Genomic DNA, 26,484 nt, shown 5'->3' with positions numbered 1-26,484 from the left:
GCAGTTCCTTACTTAGTCCTCAAATATTTGCATCTGAATGATTTGCTACAAAAATATCACACTGGAAGCATCAGGAGATGGACAAGGAAAAACACAGGTCTGGAAGACCTTTGGCCCTGCAGAGCTTCTTTTAGTACAATAACTGAAAGCTGGCTGAAAAGCAGAATAGAATCCCAACAGCTTTAATAATAACAATAGTAATAATATCATAGTAGGAATACCTGATCAGTTTATTACACTAACAAATTCTAAAATAGATCATAAATGCCAACATAAGAAAATTTACAACTGCTATTTCTTATTTTACTCAGATCTGGAGAAATAATGAAACTAAAGCAGCCCTTACACATTGATTGGACTCTTACCTGAAGGGTCTGAGAAAGCTTTACAAAGTCTCTCTGCACTTGCTCACTGACATCTAATTCAGTCTGCAACCGCTGGGCTTTGTTCTTCTCCTCAAACACCAGCTGCTCAAGGTTGGCCTGAGGAGGAAAAGGTTCTTTTGCTTGAACTGAATAAAAATCAGGGGCTTGTATAAACTGATTAAAGTGTGATACCAGAGGCTAGCAGCACAGCATTCACAGGGCCTGGAAACAAACTAAACCTGTGTTTCCACACTTCAGTTTTCCAAAGTGCAAAATCAGGAGCTGATACCCATTAACACGTGCCAACAGACTGGTTAAAGTCCTTTAACAGCACCATGAGCAGGGATCTCAAAATACAAACCAGAGTTCTGGGTTTTAGTGCAGTAAGTTCATGGTTAGTGCAGTAATTTGCTGCTGGCAATGTAACTGTCTTGCTGTCCTGAGCTTTAGTCAGAGAAGTGTTGGAGGAAAGGGCATAAAAAACCCAAAACCACAACATGAGAGGGCAGAGGGTGAGAGCTCAGCTCACAATTAATTCACCTGAGTGCTGAAGTAGAGCCCTCTCCTACAGCAACTACAAAACCATTTCTTCAGAAGCATCAAAGCATCCAAGCCAAGGTTTGGTTATCAGGACACTCCTCAGGAATGCTCCTGAGCCTTCACTTGGGAGGGCAGCCCAAGGGATGCTCAGGTCAGCAGCAATTCAGAGCCACCACTTTACAAATCCCAGTGAAAACAGGGGTGAGGATTTAAACCACATCCAGAGGACATTATTGCCCTGCCAGTTTCTTACCAACATTCAAAAGCTTCTTTTTTTTCATTCTTAGGTTGTGCCACATTCTTTGACACAGCTGCTCATCACAAAGGATGCAGATACACTTCACATCCAGACATCATAGCTACCTTTGCTGCAGTCTCTTTCTTCAGCTGTTCTTCTAGAGCATTCTTTGCCTCCTGCAGACTCTCCAGCTGCTGCAGGTTTTCTTGTGAAGAACTTTCCAACTGTATAATAATAATATTGAAAAAATATTAACTAAACTTCATAACATTTCGATCTCCCACAATCCCTCCATAAGGAAGTCTAAGTATCTTTCAGATACATAGGGGACTCAGGGACTCAGAAACACACCTAAATAATCTCTTCTAGGGGCAGAGAAAACACCTGAATAACATCACTTTCTCTCCATTTATTTACTTTTGGAGCTGGAGAGAAATGTCCAAACCTGACATTTAGGCCAATGCAAGGTAGTCTAGTTTTAGTTAGCAATTAGTTAATCCAATATTTAGGTTACAGATTCATAAAACAGATCAAACACCTTTTAAGGAACAGAACTATGAATGTGTCCTACTCCTACACTGGCATCAATACAGGAAAGAGAAAAACCCCTTTATTAAAAAACCCCACACCACCAAACCCAAAAATTCCACACTGAAAGAGCTTCTTACCTGTTCCTTTTCTGCTTTTATTCTTTCCAGTTCAGCTTTTAAACTCGAAATGGAAGCTGAAAAACAAGAATATTAAAACTTAAATGCAAGAAACGCAGGAAATTGTTCATACCCTGTTTACTTCTGTTAATATTTAAAAGGATAATTAAGCTCATGTTACATCCAAGGTACCTCAAAAGCAAACAAATAATTGTACTTTTGTTTTCAGCTGCAAAGCTTTGGTGTCTCTGCTTTCAAAAGTGCACAGTATTAGAATTCAGGTAAGTCTACTGTAAAATCAAGTCTTTGTGCATCTTAATAATTTCTTATATTCCTATTGTGAGACCGTTTCACCCCTGCTCACCTATTTCCTCTTTGCAATTCTCTATTTCCAGCTGTAGAGTTTCTTCTATATTTTCTTTCAAATATTGTTCAGCTTGGATCTGTTCTTTCAAGAAGAGGATCTCTGCCTTCAGCTTCTCCTCGAGGTGATCTGCTGCAGTCCTCACACTGATGATGTCCTCCCTGTACTTGAGGATCAGCTCCCGGAGCTCCTGGATCAGGGATTAGCAGAGATGTGCATTTGTGCCACACCCAGCACTGGAGTATCTGCACAAGGCCAAAGCTGGGCTGCCCCTGACATCCCAGGATTTCATTCCTGCTCCCAGCAAGGCATTACAGCCACAGTCTGCTTGGCCACAGGGAATGAAAACGTGGCAAACATCCCCATGGGTTTATGATGCTCCCCCTGCCCTCCAGCCCCACCAAATCTTTTAGGCTGAAAGGAAAGCAGTGGCCATGAAAGGGATGATAAGGCTTATTATTCAAGGTTTTGGATTATCACTGGTCTGAAGTGGACAGAAGAGACTGACTCCACCTGAATCACTGAATCAATACAGTGGGGCTCTGCTGACTGAACACTTGTGTGCCCAGCTGGAAAATGCAGCTTGAACTGGCTGAACTGGGCCAAACCCACACTCCACTGACCACAGAGCAGCTGTCAGGCCACAGCTAACTGGTTTTACAATCCACCCAACACCCTGAAGCAGCCATGGCACAGGGGGACCACTGGCTGGCTTTGCCCGTCACAGACTTCCAGGGTTAAACTTCCAGTTACTGTTTGTGCTATTTGGGACAGTTTTTTGATAAAGAATAATGCTCCAGTGAGATCGAGTCACAAGCACTGTTGGTGTTAATTATTTAAATATATTTTACCTCTGTTGCTTCTGGTAGAATGAAATCTTCAGCCTGCTGTAAGGACACATGCAAGCTGTGTTTTCCTTGAAGACTTTCATTATCTTTTTGCAGTCTCACCAACTCTTCTGAAACCTGCTCCCTTGACTGTGTCAGGACAGCCTACAATGCAAAGAAAAGCATCAATTCACACTTAGGGTCATGCTCAATGTCTTCTGCCCCATTTACTACCACTGCTTTAAGAAGTCTGGTGAATTGATATTCTTTGTAAAGAAGAGAAACAAAATGATGCTGTGGATCACCACCAGCAGCTCCCTCTTGCCTGGCCTATGCACCAGAAATAAAGGGAAGGCCAACTTTAAGGGTCCAGGCAGAGAGGAGGAAGCAAGTGATAAATAAAATACAGCTTTGTTCAGTGTCCCACTTTCCTCCTGTGTTTATCCATTAGCTGGCTGTGCTCATGGAGGGGAAGGAAGATGGGGAATCACAGGTGTTTTCAGGAGCTGGCAGGGATGTTCATTAAAACCACCTCAGCACTCAGCTGCAAGAGCAGGTTATCCAAAAACCTGAAATATTCACCCTGAAAGTTTCCATGGTGGGTGTCTGCCTCCCACTGTCCTCCCAGGAGAGCACCAGAACAGCTGACCCCATGGAAAGAAAAAGGATGAAGAGGACATGGCTTTGCTTGCATTACAAAAGGAAGTTTTCCAAGGGGAATGGAAATGGGGAACTTGAGCAATGGCAGGAGCTCTGTTACAGGGGGCAGGAGGAGGAGCTGATTCAGATTAACACATTTTCTGAATCTCCTGCACATCCACCAGACCTGTTCTCATGCAGAGCATCTCTGCCAGCAATATCCTATTGTGCTGCACACAATCCCTGACCCCAAAAATGCAATGCTGGGGTTCATGAGGATGAATTCTCTTGATGCCCCACAAATGCTGTGCCAGGAAGGAAAAAAGAAGAAACTTGATTCTGATATAGAAAGGAATGAAATTCTCTAAGGAAGTCAAACTTACTTCTTAAACATGAGGACCTCTTCCTATTCTCTGGCTTAATTCCAACAAGATGCTCAAAAATAGTTTTAAAAAATTAAGCTTCCATACATAGCTCTCCCTGGGTGTTAGGGCTGCTATTTTAAGTCTGACCTGCAACAACACAGATCATTCATCTCTAAAACCTGAGAAAACATTCACTAATGATGGTTCTTGTGATGAATCCTAAAAAAGTGTCTTGAGAAAATCTACTGTCTTCAGATTTGAGGTGGAGATAGCAAAGGGACATGGAATCGGACAATGAATAAGGGGAAAAGAAGCTGGCCAGTGATCTCCCTGCTCCTGAGTGTGCAGGAACACAGACACAGAATGACACTAACTGTTCCAGCCCCAGCACTTGCCACCAGAGCTCACTGGCCCAAGCCCTTTGCAAGTGAAGATGCTCAGCCCTCTCCAGCCAGCCGTGGCTGGGCAGACAAAGCCTTTTACAGACACACTGAGCTCCCAGGCTCAGACAAACAGGGCTGGTCATGGATCTCTGGAATTAACCTGGCTCACCATTTGCTCCTGGACACTTCTCTTGGCTTGCAGAAATGCCTGCTGCAGCTCACTGAGGAAATTCTCTGACTTCTGACACTTGGCCATGAGCAAGGAGATCTTAAAGAAAGAAAGCAGACAGACATGTGAGAAATAAAGCATGGAATGGATTCTGAAAAAGAAATAAGTTCTCTTGCCTGTTATCATTACTAATAGGTACTTGGAAATTTCAAACTAAGCCGCTGAAATTTATGTTAATTCTTCACTCAGTCAACCAGGAAAGCAGCTCCAGGCAGTAAGGACAGATGTTGTGTTTCTGCACCAACAACATTTTTATATTCTGTTTACCAAACTCTGAATCAACAGTTAATTCTAATAAAATTTACATGTAAGCTACTCTGGAGACACTGAAGGAAAACTGAAGAGCTTTTTTCTAAGTTTTCAGCATTTTTGAATTTTTGTACCTTTCTCGGAAATCACTTTCAAAAACTTTACGAGTCATTCCACAACAACACAAATAAGATTAATCATTACTTAATTAACAGCACCCTGGTACAGCCAGAAGAACATATAAACATGTTTCTGTTGTCTTAGACTTTGTCTAATGACTCTTTCTTTAGTAAGAAAAAATACTGTGTGGAATGGAAGAGACACAGTTCCAGCCCCAGTGAAGTAAATTCAGTGTCTGGTACACAGCATGTACCTACTACTGCGAGGGTTTAATAGGCCAAAGATGATGACTTTTTTCCCCCCTTCTTTTTATTTTTAACTATACCACTTCTTATATTTGTCTTCATTGTTCCAGAAGAATTAGGTACACATCTCAGACTGAAAAATATTTGCAGTGGGTTATTATTTTAAAGGAGTTCAGTGCCTATTTTTGCCCTGCTAATGCCTGCTCAGCTCCTCATTACTGCATTCTTCACCACTAGTCCATTAACTGGGTGTCAAATGCTGCTAAGTGCAGGTGGTGGAACAGAGCCACTCTTCTAGCAACAAGGCTGTGCCCAGAGCACAGGGCTCTGCTGGCATGTTTGGGTCATTTCAGACACAGGTCACTCCAAAACTCAAGCTCCTACTGACACTCTGTAATGGATTTCGTGATTAGAGATGATATTTTAAGGCCAAAATTGGGTAATACAACATTAGGCAAAATAGATTTATCTAGAAACTGTGGCAGACTGAAGTGGAGCATAACTAACCCTAGAAATTCTCCTTTGTGTTGCCTCTACAGCCAGTAGCCCATCCATATCTAAAAAAACACAAGTTCTTGTTATATACTTCTGAAGAACATTTCATCATTCCTGGATCTCAATTACCAAATCCTTGTACCTGATTAGAGGAGTCTTCAGCACTTTGTTTCATGTAATCCTCCAGTTCCTGTTTATCTTTCATTGTCTTTTCCAGCTGGTCATTAGCTTGCCTCAGCATCACCTGCAGCTTTTTCACCTGTGTTGTCACAACAAAATGAATTCATTTTCCATTCTCTTGAGGAGTATTTATTTCCTGAACCCCTTCACTTCTCAAAACAACAACCCAAAATACCTCAAAAATCCTATGCAACCCAGAGGTTCCCTTGCTGTTGAAACAGGCTCAGCACAGATTATCCCTCTAAGGAAACATGGGACATCAAACTGCACTGGACCGTGGCCATGCAATGACTTCAATCACTTATTTCAAAGCAGAATGTGACTCATGCCTTCCACACCCATCTGAAAATTGTTCTTTGGTATATGGCAGGAAACAAATATCCTCCAAGACTTGAAAGTCATTTTATGCTGCTAGGATGAGGTCCTTTTCTGTTAACAGATCTTACAGTATCAAAGATAATAGAATTTAATGCATGACAAGCATTTTAAAGTATAAATTATTAAAGATACTGACTTCAGCATAGCATAATACTTTTTATAGAACACTGCCTTTACTGCATGGTATTACAGCATCAAATAAAGGGGTTCTTCAAGGTGAATCCCTAAGAAATATGTACATGGCCACACATGAACAACAAATCAAGTTCTGTTGAGTTGCTATTGTTGATATTGATACATATTGATATATGTTGATATTGGTCAATTAAAACCAGTTAATAACACACACCATTAGTAGTTAAAAAAGCTGCAAAAGCCTGGTTAAAGCAATAAGACAATTCCCACCTGATCTCTGGTCTCAGCCTCCTGGATCTGGATCCCTTGCAACTGCTTCTCATAATTGGAGCACATGTCACAGCGCCTGCCCAGCTTGTTCCCTGCATTCTGCACCTGCAGAACACAGAGCCAGCACTGCCATGAGCCAGGAAAGTCTCCAGGGAATGCAGAATGCTAGACACACTCAGGTGTGTTGTATGGCCACAAAGCATTGCAGACAAAAGACAGTGGCAGAATCACGTAATGGTAGGATTGAGTTGCTCTAAAAGTGAAGGATAACTCAAATCAGCTGTGGGATATCAGCTTTTCCTGCCATGGGTCCCACCATTAGCACAAAAAGCCACAGCACAAAGAGTTCATCAAGTCACTGTTGCGTTCTTCTGACAAACAGAAACCAAACAGAAGAGAAGAAAGTAACAGTGTTGGGGAGGGCAGACCTGCTGTCATGCTGGATCTGCAGTGGTTTTGGCCAAGGTGACAAGTGGAAGTTTAATAAAATTTCCAGCTGCAGGTCAAGTTTGAGCTGAAGCTGTGTTTGTATTTGCTGCTGCATGTCCAACCCACAGCAAGGCAAGAGGCATTCACACCCCAGTGTGTGCTCCTGCCTCCAGAACATGTGGGAAGCTGCATTTCTGTTCTGGATTCTGAGACAGGGCTGTCAGAATGTGTCAAAGTGTCATCAAAATGTCAACAGGGCAAGGCAACACTCAAGAGTAAGGATTTAACTCAGCTCAGAGCTCAGGATGCTGCAATTTCTCCAGATATAGCAAATCAAGCAGGAAAACAACAAAGCAACTTTACAACAGGTTTGGAAAGACCTCCTAAGCAATGATTTGCACTAAGGTAAATTTCAACAAATTGAGAAAAAAAACCCAACTCAGTAGTTCTTCATTTCATCTGTCCTTCCTGTAGCATTTTCTCCTTCAATACATTTTTTTTTAACTCCCATCTTGTCTCCCTTTTCACCCAGTATGGATTATTATCTTCTCTCATCTTTTCTTCCCCCTAAAGTGGGAAGAAAGAGGCTCCTTGGCCTCTCTTCCCCAAAAGAAAAACCACAGGAAACCCCAAATACTCCACTTTTCAGCAAGAAACCAAATACAAGTTTTGGCACCATATGAAGCTGCCAAAAAACTGTCAGGCAGAACACTCAGAAACAACAATTTCCTTGGTCATCCACACTGCAACTGGCCCAGGGTTTAGTCTAAACTAGCTTGTTGCTCTCAGAAATGGGTCTCTGATGACCAAAGTCCCCAACAACGTCCTGTGGTACTTTGTGCCTTGGGCATAGTTTGGCTGCTCATTTCCAAAGTGCCCCCTGTGCACAGCCCTCAGCAAACACCCCCAGCACACAGAGCAGCACCCCCAGCTCTGCTGCTTCTGCTCCTCTCTGCCTTCTCCTACTCATCCCCAGCTCCACTACAATGCCCTTTCCTCAACTTCCCATCTTCTCCAGTTCTTTAAGTTCTTCCACCTTTTTTCCCCCTCTCAGACAATACTGAGCTCCACAGCCACCTCTGCCAGACCCTCCTCAAAATCCAAAGCATCTTGTGTTTAGTAAAGCTGCCTGTCCCAGGAGCAGGGCCAGCTCATGCACCTTACACTGGACGTGTTCTACCTACAAAAGCATTCCAAGAGAGCAAAGAGAACAGCTGCTCTGTATGTGCCTCCTCCTTTCCCCCTTGGCTCTGGGCAGAGCTGAGGGGGCAGGAGCAGGGCGGGACTCACCTCCTTCTGCAGCAGGTTCCACTCTGTCTCGCTGACCAGGCGGTACCCGCTGGGGGACACATAAGCACTTTCCACACCCTGGGTGACACTGGAGAGCAGGGAAGCAGTCTCTTCTTGCTCTGGTGTCATTGCTTTGATTGCTTTTTCCTGATCTTTGGTCAACATGAACCCGCTCGGCATTTGCAGGGATCCAAGGGAAGCCGTATCAAAGTTCTCAGACACTGAATCTGCTCCAACAAGTGGTCCAAAATCTGACTCATCCAGGTTCCCAGCAGATTTTGCTTTGTTGTTGTACCCTAAAGCTTTGGACTGTAAGGATCCAGATGTGCCCAGACTGTCTGTTGACTGTGCTCTCCTTAGTCCATCTTTAAACACATCAGTGTCTGGTTTATTGAAGGATTCGCCAGAGGAAAGAAGCAAGTCTGCATCCAGGGAATGGACTGAGCCATGGGTGCTATTCACATGCACCTGGAATTGAAAATCAACGAATAAAAAAAAATATTTACCATTTTAGTGGTACAGGAGAAATGCTGGACACTAATTACAAGGCATGGCAAAGGCAAGTTTAAATTTCTTTGGCAAGAACATGTGCTCTCTAAGTTTATAGTCACAGAGGAAGGGACAGAGAACTGAAATGAACCAGCTAGAACTCAAAAACAAATAAAGCAAGTAAAAAAAGTCTTCTGTGAACAGAGTGCTTCTGTAAGACTACCTTCCCGCCAGACAAGCAAGGACACAGTCACCTTCCATTTTCTAATATTTAAGGTAAGATGCTTCCCCTGAAGAGATGTACTTGCAACATCCTCTCAGCAGCCATAATCTACACAACAGAAGGCAGATACTCCACTTCCAAAAGGAAATTCAAAAGTTTTCCATAAAAGAAAACACTATGCATTAACACAAAAATAAACAGAGAAGAATATACTTAAAATCTACTCTATACCAACAAGTATATGTTGTTCTATTTTTCTGTTCTGCCTTGAGCGTCTGACAAAACACCAAAATATTTTCTTCACAAGATTATTTGTATATAAAATAAAAAGAAAAGGGAAAAGGCCAGGCTTAGACCCAAAGGTATCCTGAGGAATGCCAGCACCAAAAGCCATCACTGTCCTGTGATATGTATCAGGCACATCGAGCCTCTTGATCTATTTTGTTTTTTGTAGCACTGAAAAGAGAGCAGTAATGCTTTATTTAAAAAGCACATGACTGCTTTCAAAATACCTTCCAAAGTATTATGTATTTCTGCTTTGCCATTAGACACATAAGGAAGTAACACTGGAACCAGCCTCTTGAGAAAAATTATCATTTCTGAAACAGGTCCAGAGACTAGCAGGCTGCTGGCACTTCATGTAAGTGTTTGTAACCTATAATATATATATATATATATATATAATGTACTATTGTTTTATGACTATTTGACTATTGTAAATGCCTTGTTTTAATCATTTTTAGGTGTTTTATACTTGCATGTATATATACAAGTTCAGAATAAAAAAGTCAAGGGAATACAGACTTACATAAAACTGCATTTTCAGGCTACAGCTGTTCTGTGATAACCAAAATAATATTAATAAATCAAATGTTTGTATTGCAAACTGCCCAAGAGAGAGGATGTTAGGAGTTATAACAAGTTGTAAGAACTGATGAATAATATGACTGATTACAACATATAAAACATATTCTGAACAGCTAAAAACGTCATAAATAACAAAACCAAGCACATATACAAACCCAAACCACTCTGAAAATTATGCTCCTTCTCAAAACACAAATTTTCCATTATGCATAAATCTTAGAAGCAAGTAAGTGTTGTGAATGATGGACTAAAGAATATGCAATGAACTGAGATGAAAGAAAACATGAGAAGATAAATTTTTTGTTCCTCACCAATGTGCCTCATTTGCATATCTGGACATGGAAGCTACAAACAGTATTTGAAACAGAAAGTGACTGTAGGCTAAAGGGTAGAACTAGATCTCAGCTACACTGAGATCTCACTACTCTGAACATCTTTCTGCATTCTGAACTGTTACAAATCCTTGATAAAAGTAAAGGAATTACTTCAGAATACATATATTAAAGTATATCCTTTTTTCCCCTTCAAAAATGATAAAAAACCAGGCAAAACACTGGCTCACTCTGAAAATTCTCATGTCTCTTGAAGGTTAAATAAGCTCCTATAGCACAAAAACTTTGCGGGTTTTTATTAATTTTTCCTTCATTTGACTCACAAAACCAAAATGGACCCTAAGAAATGATAAGTACAGAATTCAACATTTTGGTTAGCAAAGTAGCTACAACACTCTTGCTAAATGTTCAGATTTAATTGGCTTAATCCTGAACATTTAGGTGTGTTAGAATGTGCTTAGAAATCCCAGGAGAATCTACCAGCAGTTAACCTCCAGAATGTAAAATGTAAATTACCATTTTTAATGGCACCTCTCAGGATGGTGCACTATTGTCTCCCAATCTTAATTAGGATTTATAGATTCAACTGCAACTGCGAGAATTTTTTATTGCCTAATAAGATTAGAAGCTACAGAGAATAGAGGGCTGTAACTTTGCATTTGTATTTGCAATGAACACCCTGAGGAATGCCCAAGTACAAGTGAAAGATTCAATTGTTTTACCTCTTCATTAGAGAGCTGGGTAAGGGTTTCTTCAGGGGCCAGAGAACATGAAGCCTTTGTTTCATCATCTGAATCTTTTTGCTTCTCTTCCTTTCTCTTGCTAAGCCTTTGCTGATCATCTTCCTCCTAAAAATCAGTGGTCAATAGAGCATACACAGAATATGGGATTCAATTTTGCCATAACAGTCATGACATCAGCTTTCATGATAAACTAAGCGACAAAGAAGACACTGAAAAGGATTATTTTGGTTAAAACCCAGTGGTTTTCACATAAATATTCCTTTAGTTAATAAACATAGTGTTCATTTCACAAGGCACCCAAGCTGACTAAAGTGAGAACTTTGCACGTTTAGTGGCTGATTCATGTTCTAGAATGATTTTATTCAAAAAGAGTATTACCTAGTTTAAAATTCTAATTATAAAGATTAGCAAGTAACAAAACTAGCTGGTACACTGGCTACTGTATAGACTATAAATATATAACATATCTAAAAAAGACCCATTAATAAAAGAACCATTAATAGCCATTATACAAGCATGAACATTAAAAAAAAAGTCAAACAGGAAGTGCCTTGATCACTAAATGATGGAATATAAGGAATCAAGAAAAATCCCTAATAGATCACAAAGTCATAAGTATGTACAATCACTTGTGTAAGTTAATCTAAAATGAAAGTCTTAATTTATGTCTAGGACATGTACTGGAAGGCTGAAAAAACCTAGAAAGAAGTGAAACTTGCTGACATCCTTAACCCAGACGTTTTGCATCACAGATGACTATTTCTTCCTCCAAGACTAATTTCTGGATATTCTTAAATTTGTATTTAACTATTGGCAACCTTAGAGTTCCTATATAGACAACTATTACAATACTTGTCCAAATGGGGTCTGTTATAACTGCCAGCTGTCATTCAAAGGGGAGATTTCAGTTAAAACTGTCAGTTCTCATTTTCTGAGCTATTACTACACTTGCACCCAACATGTGATTTCCACACCTGTTACACCATAGTAAACCTACAGTATTACAAAAAAAAATAAAAGCAAAAAGAGGAAAGCAGCAGGTAACCTGATCCTTTTTTTTCAGCTCTTCCACCTGTCGGAGCTGCTCTGAGGTGAGCACAATTTCCATCCTCTGCATGTCCCTCATCAGCAGCCTCTGGGACTCCAGGAACTGGTCATTGGCTTTCTGCCATGTGTGTTTCAGCTGGTTGTGCTGCTGCCTCTCTTGCTCGAGCAGATGGCAAACTATGCAAGCAGAGAAAAATATTCTTCTGAACCAGAAGGGTTTAAATATCTTTTCCAAAGAGAAGCATTTTCAGGAATAACAGTAATTATTGGTCTAATCAAGAACAGTTAGGCTTTGTTCAACAACTCGGTTAATAATGTCTTATTTCAAATACCATTTCCTTAATTTCCAAACTTGGCTTGTGATTAGGGATATATTACTGACAGTTCAAGATTTCCCAGTGAGAAGACTAAAGCCTCAACTTCATTCATGAATTCTAACAGTTTTGGGGTTTTTTTAGTGTTGGGTTCAGAAAACTGCCTTCTACATCCCTATTTACTGCAGCAGCAGGTTCTGGTTTCCACCCCTCTGTAGTGACCCTGGGCTGTGGTGCCCTACAGGGACATTTCCAAACTCATTCCAGCACTCAGCACTGCCACACTCAGGGAACCAGGTCTATACATTATGGAAATAATGCTCATAATTATGCACAAATACAATACACACCTAAAATCACTTCAGCAAGAATGAAGCTTGCAATGCTTAAAGAACTTAGCAGACATTCACCAAGTCTTGAGGGAATGAATGACTGTTGTTTTTCTGACATAAGGGAATTCCACATTCAATTCTTCTGCAAACATTTTATGGCCTTTCACATTTAAAAGTCCTGCTTCCCTCTCCCAATTTCTTTTAATCAAGATCAAGTAAGAAATGATAAAAGAATTCACAGCTCCACTGGGTTTTGCATCCTCAGCGGAAGAGAGTCAAAGGACTATTGTTAGGTAGGTACCTTCATGCAGCTCCTTCCTCAACTTCTCTGCATCTTCTTGCAGGACTGATTTTTGTGTGTTGAGAACAGCCACGTACATCTCCAAGTCTGTCCTACACGACTTCTCAGCTTCTAAATAATGGTTCAGCTCTTTAACCTGAATAAATGGAAAGAAATAACCAGCTCAGTGGGGGAACAATCTCAGACATTTCCTTCTTGTCAGAAGTCATAGTGCTGCCTGTTCAGGTAGTGTACAGGTGCTGAAGGACCAGTTTATTTGCAGAGATCACAAATATTCAACTACCAGCGTGTAAGCAGTGCTTGTATTTACTTGTGAATGAGTTATTAAAATTTCAAGTCAAACCTATCAGTGGATCACAGCAGCAGCAGCACTGAGCACAGAGATGGTAAAAAGAGAAGTATCTCAGGAAAGCAGACAGTGAAGTGATCACTTCACTGTGAAGTAATCAGGGCTGATAGCCAGGATCTAAACAGCTGATAAATGCTGATAAGCCAAGAACTCCTTAGTTCAAAACCGAGTAATCATAGTAGTCAGAAAAAAATGACTGAGGCAAACTTCAAGTAAGCCTAAGAAGAGAGAAAACTTGGGGACAGACAAGAAAAGAAACTTTCCAACTCATGAGAGACTGTTGCAAGAAGGAAGAAAATCTATCAACAAAAAGCAATTATATCAAGAAATACTGAAGAAATATATTTGGATTTTTTTTTTTTTTTTAATAGCAGAGCCAACAAAGAACTGAAATGAGTGTCCTGCAGAATCTCCAGTCAGAACCTTTTAAGACAGGGTTACATAAACATCTGTCAGACATGATGCTTGGAGAAATGGATTCCGTCTTGGAACAAATTGAAAGATTTCTTTATGGCACTATTCTGTTTTATGGTTTGCTGAGTCAGAAATCACAGGAGGTTTTATCTTAGAGAAAACCAAAGCCTTCAGGCAATTCCTAACTGGCTGCAGAGAGCTGCTGTTCATCTTCCTCCACACAGCACAAGACACACTGACGCCGAGCCAGGGCTCAGGACAGCCTTGGGCTGTGACTGCCACTGATGGTGGGGACAGCTTTGCTGCCCCAGGACACCAAACCTTCCATCTGCTGCCCTTTAAGCCTTTCAAATGGGAAAATCTGACTTTGTGGCTCCAAGTGTGCCAATAACCCAGAGGCCAGGTGGCTGGGAGAAGTGCAAAGCAGATATTTTTCTAGAGCTTTTTCTATTATTAGTAGACCTGGAGCTGTGCAATTTATTCTAAACTCAGATCCCACACACACAGTACAACTCTCAAAACAAAAAAGATGCAAAAATGTATGTAGGCCAAGCATGACATTTGAGCTACAGGAGACAAGAAGGGCATGAAGAGTTTTCCTGTTGTTCCCAATACACCTTTTTCTCTCTTATAAAATTCGACTTGTCTGCATCAAACTAGCACACTGCAAGATACACATCAGGATCCAGTTAGAGTTCCACCTCACCTCTGATGCTGCTTTTATTTTTTCTTCAGCTTCTGCCAGTTTCTCCTTTAGGGCTGCAATCTCTTTCTCCATGGGCATCACGACCGAGCGCAGCTTCTCGGCATCTTCCTGAGCCTGAAGTTAAGACAATAAATTGCAACGCATCATCAGAATTTTCCCACCAGTTCCCATTACTGGAGACACTTGGAGAAAATCTCTACATCAACAAAAAAAGCTGACCAAACTTCCTCTTTCAATGCTCATCTTACTGCTACTTCTTTAGTTCAGGAGCCATCTCTGTGACAGTGGGCTGATGTTACTCCATTCACAGAAGACAACTAAATTTTAATCTGTGTATGGGTTAAGCCACAAATATCTGATTCAAAACAGAATTTTAGCAAATCTATTCCTCCTGATGCCTGTGAGAAAACGTATGCATCAAGCATTTAAAATAATGTACACTTTTCCTTCATTGAAGGCCCTAACTGTCCCACAACCTGCTGCCACATAGTGCATATGAAAAAACCCAAAAGATGTGCATGATGAGGTACTGATCATGCAGTTACTTATAAAAAAGTTTAAAGCAAATGGAGCTGCACAGTAATGCCTAGTGTAGCTCAGTTTCATTTCAGAACATCATTTTTCAACATTACATTACTACTGATGCTGCATCAGGTTTTGGTGTTACTGTACTGAATATTTCAAGCTATATATAGACAATTTATCCCATTATTTCCTTCAAAAAGTACTTCTGAGAAGATCAAAGAGCAGCAGAATTAGAGGACTGTTTCAAGGAAAGGGGGAAAAAGGAAAAGATAGGTAAAAATAGCAAGAATTAAAATGAGAAATAGCATTCAGGGTTCAAAACCAGAACTGCACATTAATGTGTGGCCCTGACATCCCTATTATTTAAATGCTCTGCCTTTCCTTCAGGGATGCACTACAGACTTTCCAAGTGAAAGGAGCAGCTCCCACAGACTCCCCAAGAGGCAGCAGAACACTCCAATACTTGCTGCAGTAAAACTCTCCAAGGCACAGAGAATTCCAGCATTCTAATTTGGGCTGGCTTTGTGCATGAGGCTCAGAAAGCTCAGTTGTTCTCTGTCTTCTACTGCAAGAACTCAGCAGGGGAGGAAGGGCAGGGAACTGTGCCCCAAAGCTGAAGTTTCAAAAGATGACACCTTTCATAACCTCATCAGAAAAGACAGACAGTAAATGATAACACTCATGTCTGGTTTTGAAACTAGACTAAAATGCAGGTTTTAGAGGTTACTCATTTGACTTTGAGTTTCTGGTGAGCTTATTGACAACTGTACTCTAAGCAAGACTTCCAGGAAGAGAAATAGAAAATATTTTTAACCATTGAACTTTTCTAACTTAAAAGTAATAGACAAAATGAAATGTTATTGCAACACCTGTCAATTATATAAGCACTACAATTTTAAAGCTTTACAGAAAAATCTAAACATGACACTAAAATAAATTTCTCTAAATTTCATTTATTTCTGCCACATTTTGTCACTGCTGGAGTACCAATAAAAGCTGTGAGGAAAGCAAGGGATGTCACTTGGCAATGAATCCAATACCAGGGACATGTGACTGTCATACACACCCAGACCCTGGTGCTTGCAGCCAGCAACTCAACAGTCACATTTTTCAAACAAATGGGAGCAGGAGTTCCACTTCAGGCATTGCTTTATATTTCATTTATCATATCAGTTCTATTCATTTAATAGAATGAATAGAACATTCTTTTCTAATTATTCAGGATAATTGCAGCAATATTTCACTGCCAGCCTGGTTTCACATGGCTCACCACAGAATACAGAGCAACAAATGTGCCTGTGTTGGAACCAAGCAGTTCAGAGAAACAGTCAAAAAGTTCTCTGAAAGCAAAACCAGACTGTGAACAACTGGAAAGACAAAACTGTATCCCAATCCACATACAGAAAAATTACTCCAGCTTTTACTGCTTGGTAAACAGAACTGAAGTTTGGCATTGTGATTGCACCATATTGTAAGGATCCCCATTAAAGGTCAGTGTGATCTTGAGCTAAACACTCCCAACAGCCTCTCTCTGCTAACAAAAGGAGTGCTGGGCCCTGGGTCTACTTTTGGACATAAAGCAGAATTACTGAGACTCCAAAATCAATGTTAAACCTCAAATCAACCTTTTAATAAAATTAGAATATCTGTTGTGTTGAAAAATGCTACTTAAAGATACTGTCACATGTGGCAAGAGGTGCCACAGCACCAAATTTCCTGTGCTGAGGTGTTATTCAGACACTTCCAGAGGTGTGATCTTTAAAACGTTTATCTCCTTTTAACATTTTCTTAAACTTAACTTGGCTGTCAACAGCCACAGTTTTACTCATGATCAGCTATCTTTACTCATTCCTTAACAAAAAACCAGCACCCAAACCACTTCTGCCCCAGCCAAACCTGCTTTCCCCAGCACAGGGGCTGCAGAACACACTGAGGGACCTGCAGCCCACAGCAGGAAAATGACTCCATGGAGAGATAATGTTAAAAATGAGTCCAAGTCATTTTCAGAGGAACAAACATCTGACTGGAGAAATCTCAAGTAACATTATATCTGAGCTTGTTCCTTAAAAAAGAGACAAGTGGAAAACACACAGACACAATTTGAAGATTTTTCTTTAAAGCAGGACTAAATCACTTAAAACTCCTCTAAATTTATCCCACTGTTCTTCACCATTACCAACAAAAATAGCTTACTGTATATCAGATTTTATGGCCAACTCTGTCACAGAAATCTGATTACTCTTCCCTTTCAATTTCCCCTCTCCTGATTAATAAGCACAATTCCTAACAGGAACCTTGTACTTTCCTGCTATCTCTGTACACAAAATACCTGCTCTGCAGACTTCTGTTACTCAGAATTTGACACAACTGTGCTAAGAAGAGTATTTATATTCATCACAGCTCCAACAGCAAAACAGATCCTATCCTGAACAGAAAATGAGGTCTAACTTTAAAAAAATAAAGCCAAGTCATATTTTGCCAGTGGCCAAAGTTTGGGCACAACTCATCCCCACGCAGTCATGGTCCAGAGTCAGCTCAGTCATTCCCCAGCAGGGAAATACATGCTGCTGTGGTAGATGGCTTTTAGCTGCTGTGAAAACAAAAAAACCCAGACTTATCTGGCACTACAGCCCAACAGGAAAGCAGATTTTTATAAATCAGTGGTAAGTTTTCTGAAAGGTTAATCAGTAGGTGAGCATGTTAATCATTAGGTCAAGGTATCCACCTTTTCTGAGCTGGGAAGAGAGATTAAGAAGATAAAATTATAAGGTTTTCTTAGAAAATAATTTCTTCAAAATCATTGCTTTGTGATACAATATCACAGAACAAATTCTCTACAGAAATCTGCAATTTGCAACCTGAAATGTATTTACATAGAGAAGCAAAACAGCTGCTTCCAGACAAGAGCATGTGTTCCACCAGACAAGCTCTTTCTGACAAAAGAACATATAAAGATGGAGTACAAGCATTGCTGGCTGCAAATACCATTTTGCATGAGGAATTGATTACAAGTCTTCAAATAACACATCCCAAGTGATCAAGAAAGTTCCTCTTTTCACACTGACTGCTGACACATGAATATTCATTATTTTGCTGCCCAAGAAAACCTTTTTATGGGTTTGGGATTTGCTTGTTTGTTTTTAGGTAAAATTGAATGTCCTTTTCCTAATTTTGATCTAATTCTTAGTCTCCTTGAGGAAAAACCTCACAGGTTTAATAATAACAAAGAAGATTAAAACCTCATGCAAAGCAGTTTAAGCAATTATTTCAAGCTGTACTCTGAAAACCAGATTTCCCCCTCCCCCTCCTATTACATAAGATACGTGTTCCTCTGCTTTACAGGCCTAGAAAGCTTTCCAAACTCCTATTACCAGAGATTAGTAAACTGATCACCTTTTCCTTTAGGGATATTTAATTCCCTTTTAAAGGACTATAGTTGAAAATGTTTTTCTTAAAAACAGTAAATGTCTTACAATTGCAGTGGGATTAGAACAGGCTTTATCTTAACTCTTACCTTTGAAATTAGGGCCCCATGAAGAGCAGTCCCACAGCAATAATGCAACTACAACTAGCAATAGCCAGGAATCTCTTCCTAAGTCTCAGAAAAAGAATTCCATTTTGCAACATTAACACTGATTGCTTGCTACAACACAGTAGAAATAGCTAAAATGTTTCTCCACACTGCATTTCTCCTACTGACAGCAAGCAGGAGCAGGGACATGCAATGATGTGGCAGATTATCAGATGCTAACCTACTTTATTGAATACAGATTCAGTCATTACTTTAAAATTGTATTAGAATACCTTGAAGACTAAGGTAAGCTTGCTGAAATGAGAAATTAATAAAAATGCAAGTTATTATAATAAGATACACAAAGATTTTTATAAAGTACTGATCTATTATGACAGGTTCAATTTCCTTCCTATCTGAAACACATTAAATCGTCAACCTCAACAAAAGAAAAAAAAAATTCAAACTCGAGACAAGGCACCTCAATCTATTTCTGTGAACCTTTCTTAGTGTCAGATCTTTGAACAACTACAACAATATCTGTCCATACTCCAGAGCAATTATTTTTCATCATCTACAGCCTGTTGTTTTGTGACAGCAAGGTTCTGTACTTCCTAGGGAGGCAGCAGAACTGTGATGCACAAACATGGCTTATTTTAGAGAAAGAGGAGAGACATCTTAGATATTCTGAGGTTTTAATGGGCACTTTAAGTTTTTAAGAGCTAGAAAAAGAAGTAAAAGTAAAGAAGTCTAAAGAAAACTTTATGAAACTGATGGAATCCTGGATGCTGAGAATTTTAAACTTTCTGTGCTTAAAGGCAAACACCCACAAGAGAACACTGCATTTGACCCGAGGTCAGGAACAGGTTTTTAAAATTGATTAATAGCAGTGGGATTACGGGTGTGTAGTTGGTTAGAAGTGTGTGATATCACAGTGTGGAAAACTTAAGAGTTTGGGATTTTAGAATAAAGAGATAAATATGAAGCAAGATGGAGGTTTTAGGGCGGAGGCAGGTTGTTCTTTACCTTCTTATGGGTTTGGGTGATGTTCTGTGATTGGACAGAAAAGTCCTCATTGCAGGCTTCAGGGGAACAGTTATTGGGTTAAAAGGGGAATAATCTAGGTGTCCTTTCTTAATTGGATAGTTTAGTTTTAAAAGACCTTGGAACAAGAGTTAGTTAGCCATTTTGTGCCTTGCTAATGAAAAAGCTGCCGAACTCACCGTAGTGAGCCTGTGACATAGATAAGGAATAATAAACACCTGAGCCTGAACATGAAACACCATCTCAAGTGCCTTCAATCCTGACCTCAAGAAATAGATATAAAACTGCAGTCAATCCAGAAAAATCTAAAGGTGGTTTTCCTTGAGCTCATTTGACATAATGAAAAATGACTTTACAAGGGTGCCTGTTTTTACAAGCTGAAGGCTAAACTTTACCATCTTCTCAGGTGCAATTCTCTCACTGAATGCACATAATTAGGAACAAAGTCTTTAAGGCTTTAAATGGATTAGGTCATGATGACTTCCATGAACAAAGGCTGGCAGCACCAGGCTGTGTGAGTTGCTGAGGAATTACAGCAGGCATAGGAATGAACCCATCCATGCACGACCCTACGGGCCTATCCTCAAACAGAAACTGAGGAACTCCATTGCAATGTACCTTTTTCATTTCATTTTCTAGGTTTTCTTCCTCCTGCCCTTCAGAGAGTCGCCTCCTCAACTCGGCAATTTCCCGCTCCATGTTCTCTCGGTACTGGCTCCACTGAGCTCGCTCCTGCTCCATCCTGTGGTGATACTGCAGCTCATAGTCACGAACAGTCTCTAGAAAACAGCATTTTCAAAACTTATTTTCAATGTAAGTTAAAGAACAAAGATTTAGGAACTCCATCTCCAACCACTCAATGATTTACTATAATTAATCAAAACTAGGACAACTCTCCCTTCCCTTGGACTCCTGCCCCAAAACCCAAATACGTAAGAAATGAAATTAAATTTCAATTAGTACCATCAACAAAACAGACAGAAACTATCCCCAAAAACTGTGCAACTCCTAATTTCAAGGAAACGTACATGACTAATATCCTATTTAGCAGCACATTTTGTACCTCCAAGTACACCATCTAAACAAATTACTAAAACCTTAAAAAGGTACTCCAAAATTCAAATTTCTCACATAGCTTCCACTGCAACAGGATTCATACTACCCCTCTCAGCTCGGGAGCTGCCTGTTTACACTGGCACAGCTGAGCCTTAATCGAGGTTCATGTATCTGTGCAGATCATAAATAAACAGACATTTGTGTACTCAATATACATGAAGGTTTGTCTGTTCTAGGTGAAAAGCACAATGAGGTGATGGAAAAACTGCCCACAGCTGACAGGCACTAGGCTCAGGATGGTGTGATCCTGTATGTGAACCTTTAAGAAAACAGACTATTTGTGGCAATAGTCTGTTCCCAGTTCATATCCTTTTGTTCATTCCCTTTGTCTCAGAAATGTCAACAGCTGTGCAACGTGCAAATGTAACAAGGAATAGACCAGAACTATCAAGAAAAAACAACCCAGGACTGAAAGAGCAGCATGTGCAGTCACTACCCTGGGGGAAGGCCCATCTGAGTACTGGAGGGACGCTTGACTGTGTGAGAGCAGCACTGTGTTCACACAGAAGGAAAAAAGAGAATCATGCTGGCAGCTTAAAGCTGTTTGCAGACTTGTCAAATTACAGGCATCATACTTATCTTAGTGGAAGGAATGAAGTATCACATTCATAGTCCCTCAAAAATGCTTTGCATATACATGAGGTTCCCATGGCCATGAATTCTAGATTCTGTCCTCAAGCTGACAATAAATAACCCATCAAGCTCCTTTCCACAACCTTGGGAACTACACTTCATCCATCCCTTCTGCAGCATTCCCAAGCCATAACAATTATCCATATTCTGAGGAAGAGCAGGCACAAATCCCTGAGGACACCAGGGTGACTGATCTCAGCAGCTTGCCTGGTTGTTACCTTTCATGATGGCTTGGAGGGAAGCCACTTCTTCTTGCCACTGCCTCTTGACCTCATCGATGGCCTCCTGCTTGGTGGTCTCTGACACTGTGGCTATGGCCTTGATGTTCTCCATTTCAGCGTGGGCCTCCATCAGCTGGGTCCGCAGCTGGCCCAGGTCATCCTGGGCTGCCTGCAGCACTGCATTCTGTCTTTTCAGGTCCTCTGAAAGCAGGATTGTACACATGTAGCTAGATTAATGAGTTCAACCTCAAGTGTAGCCCCAGTTGCTATGGCAAAGAACTGAAGGGAGTGAAGGAAGCACTGGTATTAAAACATCCACCTGTAATGACTGAACAAATGTTGGCAGGTCTCTTCAGGGAATCCTATTTCTTGACTTTGCTTGCCCTTGTCTTTTATTAAAGGAGCATCTTATGGATACAGACACTAGATATAATTAGGACCAATATACCTGATGAAAGTGAATTGTGCTTTTCATCAGTTCTTGTTATTTAACTAATTCTGGTAATTACTTTGGAAAAGGCACAAACAGACTGGAGAACAGTTTCCCCACCCATTTCTGGGACCAATTTGGTTCTTAATTTCGATGGAACACTTCAGATTGCTTGAACAGAAACACTCGGTGACCACTTTGGAGAGCACATACAAGAAAAATATGCAGCCTAATTTACTCTTTACCACAGACTTTGGTAAAACTGAGCTTCTACAAAGAAAAGGGATACATTCAATGTAACACCCACTACTTCTCTAATTGTTGAAACTATAAACAGAAATTAAACTAACTTCATCTTATCCTCCCAAGTTCTCAGCTAATCTGAAATAGACAGTTCTGAAGACATGTATTATATAATTAATTCCAAAAGCACTAACACAAAATATGTGTTTTATGCCCACATAGCCTGCTTCTATGGCAACCACTTTTAGCAGAAACATCTGGCCAGCACACAACCAACACCAAGCTATCTCCATGTACTTCCCCCAGGACCAAAAAGCTGAATCAATCCTGGTGCTCTCACCCCTAATAGAGAATATAGAACCCAGAGCCAATCAAATACCTAAAAGGACATTAATCCTTGTGTTAAAAAATAAGACTCTGCAGCATTAATAGTCTTAGTTTACAAATGACAGTATTAAAGATGGGTCCCAACAGCTCCAATGAACATTTAGGAGAGGATCTTGGACACAGGGAGGGGGAAAAACTTTTGGAGGGAGGGTAAACAAAAAGAAAAGTAATTGCTTGTATATTGTTCTCTGGTGTCCTTTCACTTCAGTAGCTGTGAAAGCTGGGGTGTTTTTTCTTCCCCTACCACAATTTATTTCGTATTTTTTGACTATACCAAAATGGGAACATTATTGCTGATCTGATTATTGTATCTTAAATTTCCTTTCATCCAGCCTTAGAAACACAAGAATATAGACTTGCTGTATCCAATCTTCATTATGCCTGTTGTATTTCTGCTCTCATAAGCTTATACAGCAGCTGCAGTCTTAATGCATTATGTTTTGGCTCTGTTTTCATATGTTAAAGACAGGAAAATCACCAGAATTAGATAAATCAATCTGGCTCTCAGAACAGCTACCTCTACTCTGATCCTTTATCATGATAGTTGAGCTCATATGATTTAAATTTTCCTATAAATTGTGTTATTGAAATAGATGCCCTTGGCTGGTATTAAAACTTTTATAACGTTTGCCTGCTTACAGCTTACCTCAGATGGAAATTTAAGACAAATAAATGCTACATTAAAAAAAAAGGCAACAGAATAGAAACAGCACAGCATCCAGGCTATACTTTCCATTTACCAGATTAGCTCCTGCTCAGAGAGCACACCCTGAACTCAGGAAATTTGTATTAAAACTCAGTGATGGTGTTTCTGCATGGACATCAAGTTGCTTTGGCTCCTATCCATGAGGCAAATCTTTAAATTCAATTTTAAAGTTCACTCTAGGATGCTCAATAGTCACCTATTGAATCTCTTACATTCTTATTATAACTGTTTAAAAGACTATGCTTCATAATGGGATTATTTGAAAATGAAGTTCAATAACCTTTAGAATAATTCAGAGAACTGAGGACTTACCTTCCTTAGCCAGGTATAACTCCTTAAATTTTGCTCTCTTTTGATTAAATTCTTGCTCAAGTTGCTGCTTTGTGCGCAGAAATTCTGCATTGACCTTTTCCAATTCTGCTACCCGTTGTAGAAGAGCATCTAAAAATAAAGCAGCAGATAAGGTACGTCACTAACAGTTATCCAGACATCCCATTCTGCAAGGCTGAGGTTTGGGGCCTACTCTTTTTAAAATATCTTTACTCATTAGCTCTGCTGTTGCCCTATGATAATGAGGAAAACTAGCCAGTCCTGTAAGGAACAAAGGAAGGTAGGTTTTCTTAAGACTGTAACACCAAATTCTAATTAAACATCTCTAGGGAACTAGAGGGAATGTGGCAGGGAGTTCTACAGAAAATCTTCCAAAGAAAACCACAATTTGGTATATACAATGAAGGAAGAAATATAGAAATAATTCTGGTGATGTTTTTTTCCTCTGGTAAGTGTGTGAGGGCTGAGCAATAAAGCACCAAGTGCTCAGAGGCTGAGGTCAAAGAAAGCAAAGTGACAGCAGCTCAGCTAACAGCTATGAAAGGGCGAAGCACAGGAAGGAAACCCTGAGAGCTAAAAATTAGGTGCTATTATCAATCCAGTCTTCAGTTCTGCATTTAACCAAAAGATGAACCAGATTACATCTGAAGAAGTTTGCCAGAGGATGACCACGATCTACAGAGAATTAACTGATTTTAAGATCAAACTCTCCTCATTTCCAGCAGGTAAAAATCCTCACTGTTTTCCAGAATTATCACATTAGCCCTTCATCTGGTGGTAAATGAAATAAGGAAGAGTAGAAATTCTACAAAGATGGTTATAACATGCTTATTATTGGAAAAAAAAACCCCATATGATACCATTTTATGATGGTATATAAAGACCCCATACAACCACCAACCTATCTGCATGTGCAGTATCAATTTCTTTGCACCTCAAGCCCTGCTGTAGGTGGCAGTTCCAACTTGCACGCCACAGAATTCAAATATGAAATAGAAAGAAAAGACTGATGAACCAGAACAAAACACATCTCCCTGCTGCAATGCTCTGGGGAAAACAATGAGACTCTACATGAGTCTGTGTGTTCTGCAAAAGCGTTTTGTGGGCATGTTCCAACTCTGCCGTGCAAAGTGAATCACTTCAGTTACAGCCTCTATACAGCACAGACTAGATACACAAAATATTGATCCATCAGAGGTGTCTGTGTATCCCATCCAACACTTCCTACCACAATCAAGTACTGAAAACACAATCCAAAGGCTACACAACTTCCCACAAACAGCTGGCAGCAGCTCTACAGCTTGCAGTGGTAAAACACTGGATGGGCAATGCCATTGAGATGGGGCCAGTTATTTTTGGTACCAGATGATGTAGACTAAGAGCAGACACAAAAAAAAATTATCTTCTAAGAGCACAAATATGTTTTACTGATTGCTGGTTATAAGAGCTTATGGTGCTACAACATAGAGCACCTAATCTCTTCAGCTCTGTACTGAATGAAGGATAAATGTAGATATAGGACTGATGAAATTTTAAAGTCGCTTTTTAAAAAAAATCCTAATTTTGTTGGGGTTTTTTTATCACCTTAAATACAAACACATAGGTTTTTCTGGCCAGCAGAGAAGGGGGATAGTTCCTTATGTGATAGATCCTTATGTGGATAGTTCAAAGGCAACTGCACAGGAGTGTTCTCCAGAAAATGAAAGGAATCTGCAGCAAAGACACGCTGAGAGCAAAGTTTCAAGAGAGTTCAGAGAGTGTCTGGATCAAAACCAGGGATGAAACAGCACATGTGGAACCAAGTCTGTGTAGGAAAAATGCTTCCCAAGGTTAAAGGGTTGCCTTTGATCTCTTGCTGAAGTCTTGCAAAGGGAAAGGGTTTGCTTGTGTTTCCACTCCCCACAGCCCTGTGCAGAGCCCACAGCCACTGTGGCAGCTCCTGCTCCACCCCACCAACAGCTGTGCTGGCCCTAAGGAGCTGGGCTTGAGCTCAGCTTCACCTCCTCAAGGGAAACTCCTGGAGGCACTAGAGCCTAAGGGAACTGTGTGCCAGGGCCAGCCAGGCAGCTCTGCATCCACAGGTACCACCCTGCAGCCTCAGCACACATTCCAGCTGAACAAGGATGAATCTGGACATCATTCACTTTGCACATACTCTTTTGAAGACCACACAAATAAACCGTTCCATTCTACAGTTAGTAATTCTGAAAGTTAAATCAACTGTAGACTCAACTCTCCTGCCCTCAAAGATGACTCGAGCATTCCTTGTTTACTTAATTCCCTTTCCATCTTCCTTCAGCAGAGAGACAGCAGCAGCTGTGCTGCTGCTCCCATCAGAAAGTGCAAAGCAACCAAGCTGTACTCCTGAAGGTGTGAGTTGCTTCTGCTGAGGTTGGAAGAGCAAGAGGACACCCCCAAGAGCAGAATGTTCAAGTGCTTTCAGCTGGGGAAACAACTCATCCTTTTGAAATCCTCCTGCCCAAACAGAAAGAGGGAGGGCAGAGTCACCAAGAAGGAAATGAAATTTAAATATTTACATTTTTACAGTATTCCCCCCCCCCCTCTCTGCAGCCTGGCAGTTAGGCCTAAAAAGTAATAAATAAATAACTAAATTATCAACCCCCTCCACAACTGAGCTCTGGCAGCTGTCAGGGCCAGCTGCAGGCATTCAAAAAAACAAGCAGTTTAAGATCTCAACTGCTGGTCATCCATCACTGCAATTGTGCATTAACATTGTTCTTTCAATTCTATACTAAGTTTAAAGTGGTTTTACCACCTGTGCTACATATACAGCTCAAGACAGACTTCAGCACATCCCCCCTGCAGTAAGACA

At 40.4% G+C, this 26,484-nt stretch overlaps 1 protein-coding gene across 1 annotated transcript in view; it reads right to left on the bottom strand.

Annotated features, from left to right (window-relative positions):
• The window catches only part of RABEP1 (rabaptin, RAB GTPase binding effector protein 1), a 47,127-nt gene that overhangs the window by 5,570 nt on the left and 15,073 nt on the right, over positions 1-26,484 (bottom strand). Inside the window, exons 2-17 of the mRNA XM_030288022.4 lie at positions 23,634-23,762; positions 21,553-21,756; positions 20,204-20,364; positions 14,506-14,619; positions 13,037-13,172; positions 12,088-12,266; positions 11,022-11,147; positions 8,389-8,856; positions 6,670-6,774; positions 5,849-5,965; positions 4,538-4,636; positions 3,006-3,146; positions 2,155-2,344; positions 1,812-1,867; positions 1,269-1,367; positions 366-482 (exon numbers count right to left, since the gene is read on the bottom strand). Coding sequence (XP_030143882.2) covers positions 366-482; positions 1,269-1,367; positions 1,812-1,867; positions 2,155-2,344; positions 3,006-3,146; positions 4,538-4,636; positions 5,849-5,965; positions 6,670-6,774; positions 8,389-8,856; positions 11,022-11,147; positions 12,088-12,266; positions 13,037-13,172; positions 14,506-14,619; positions 20,204-20,364; positions 21,553-21,756; positions 23,634-23,762 — 2,441 coding nt within the window. The remainder of the gene's footprint in view (positions 1-365; positions 483-1,268; positions 1,368-1,811; positions 1,868-2,154; positions 2,345-3,005; positions 3,147-4,537; positions 4,637-5,848; positions 5,966-6,669; positions 6,775-8,388; positions 8,857-11,021; positions 11,148-12,087; positions 12,267-13,036; positions 13,173-14,505; positions 14,620-20,203; positions 20,365-21,552; positions 21,757-23,633; positions 23,763-26,484) is intronic.

This window comes from Taeniopygia guttata, chromosome 19 (assembly GCF_048771995.1).
Source record: "Taeniopygia guttata chromosome 19, bTaeGut7.mat, whole genome shotgun sequence".
Lineage (NCBI taxonomy): Eukaryota > Metazoa > Chordata > Aves > Passeriformes > Estrildidae > Taeniopygia > Taeniopygia guttata.
Note: the sequence above shows the minus strand (reverse complement) of the source record. Positions and strands in the feature narration are given on the sequence as shown.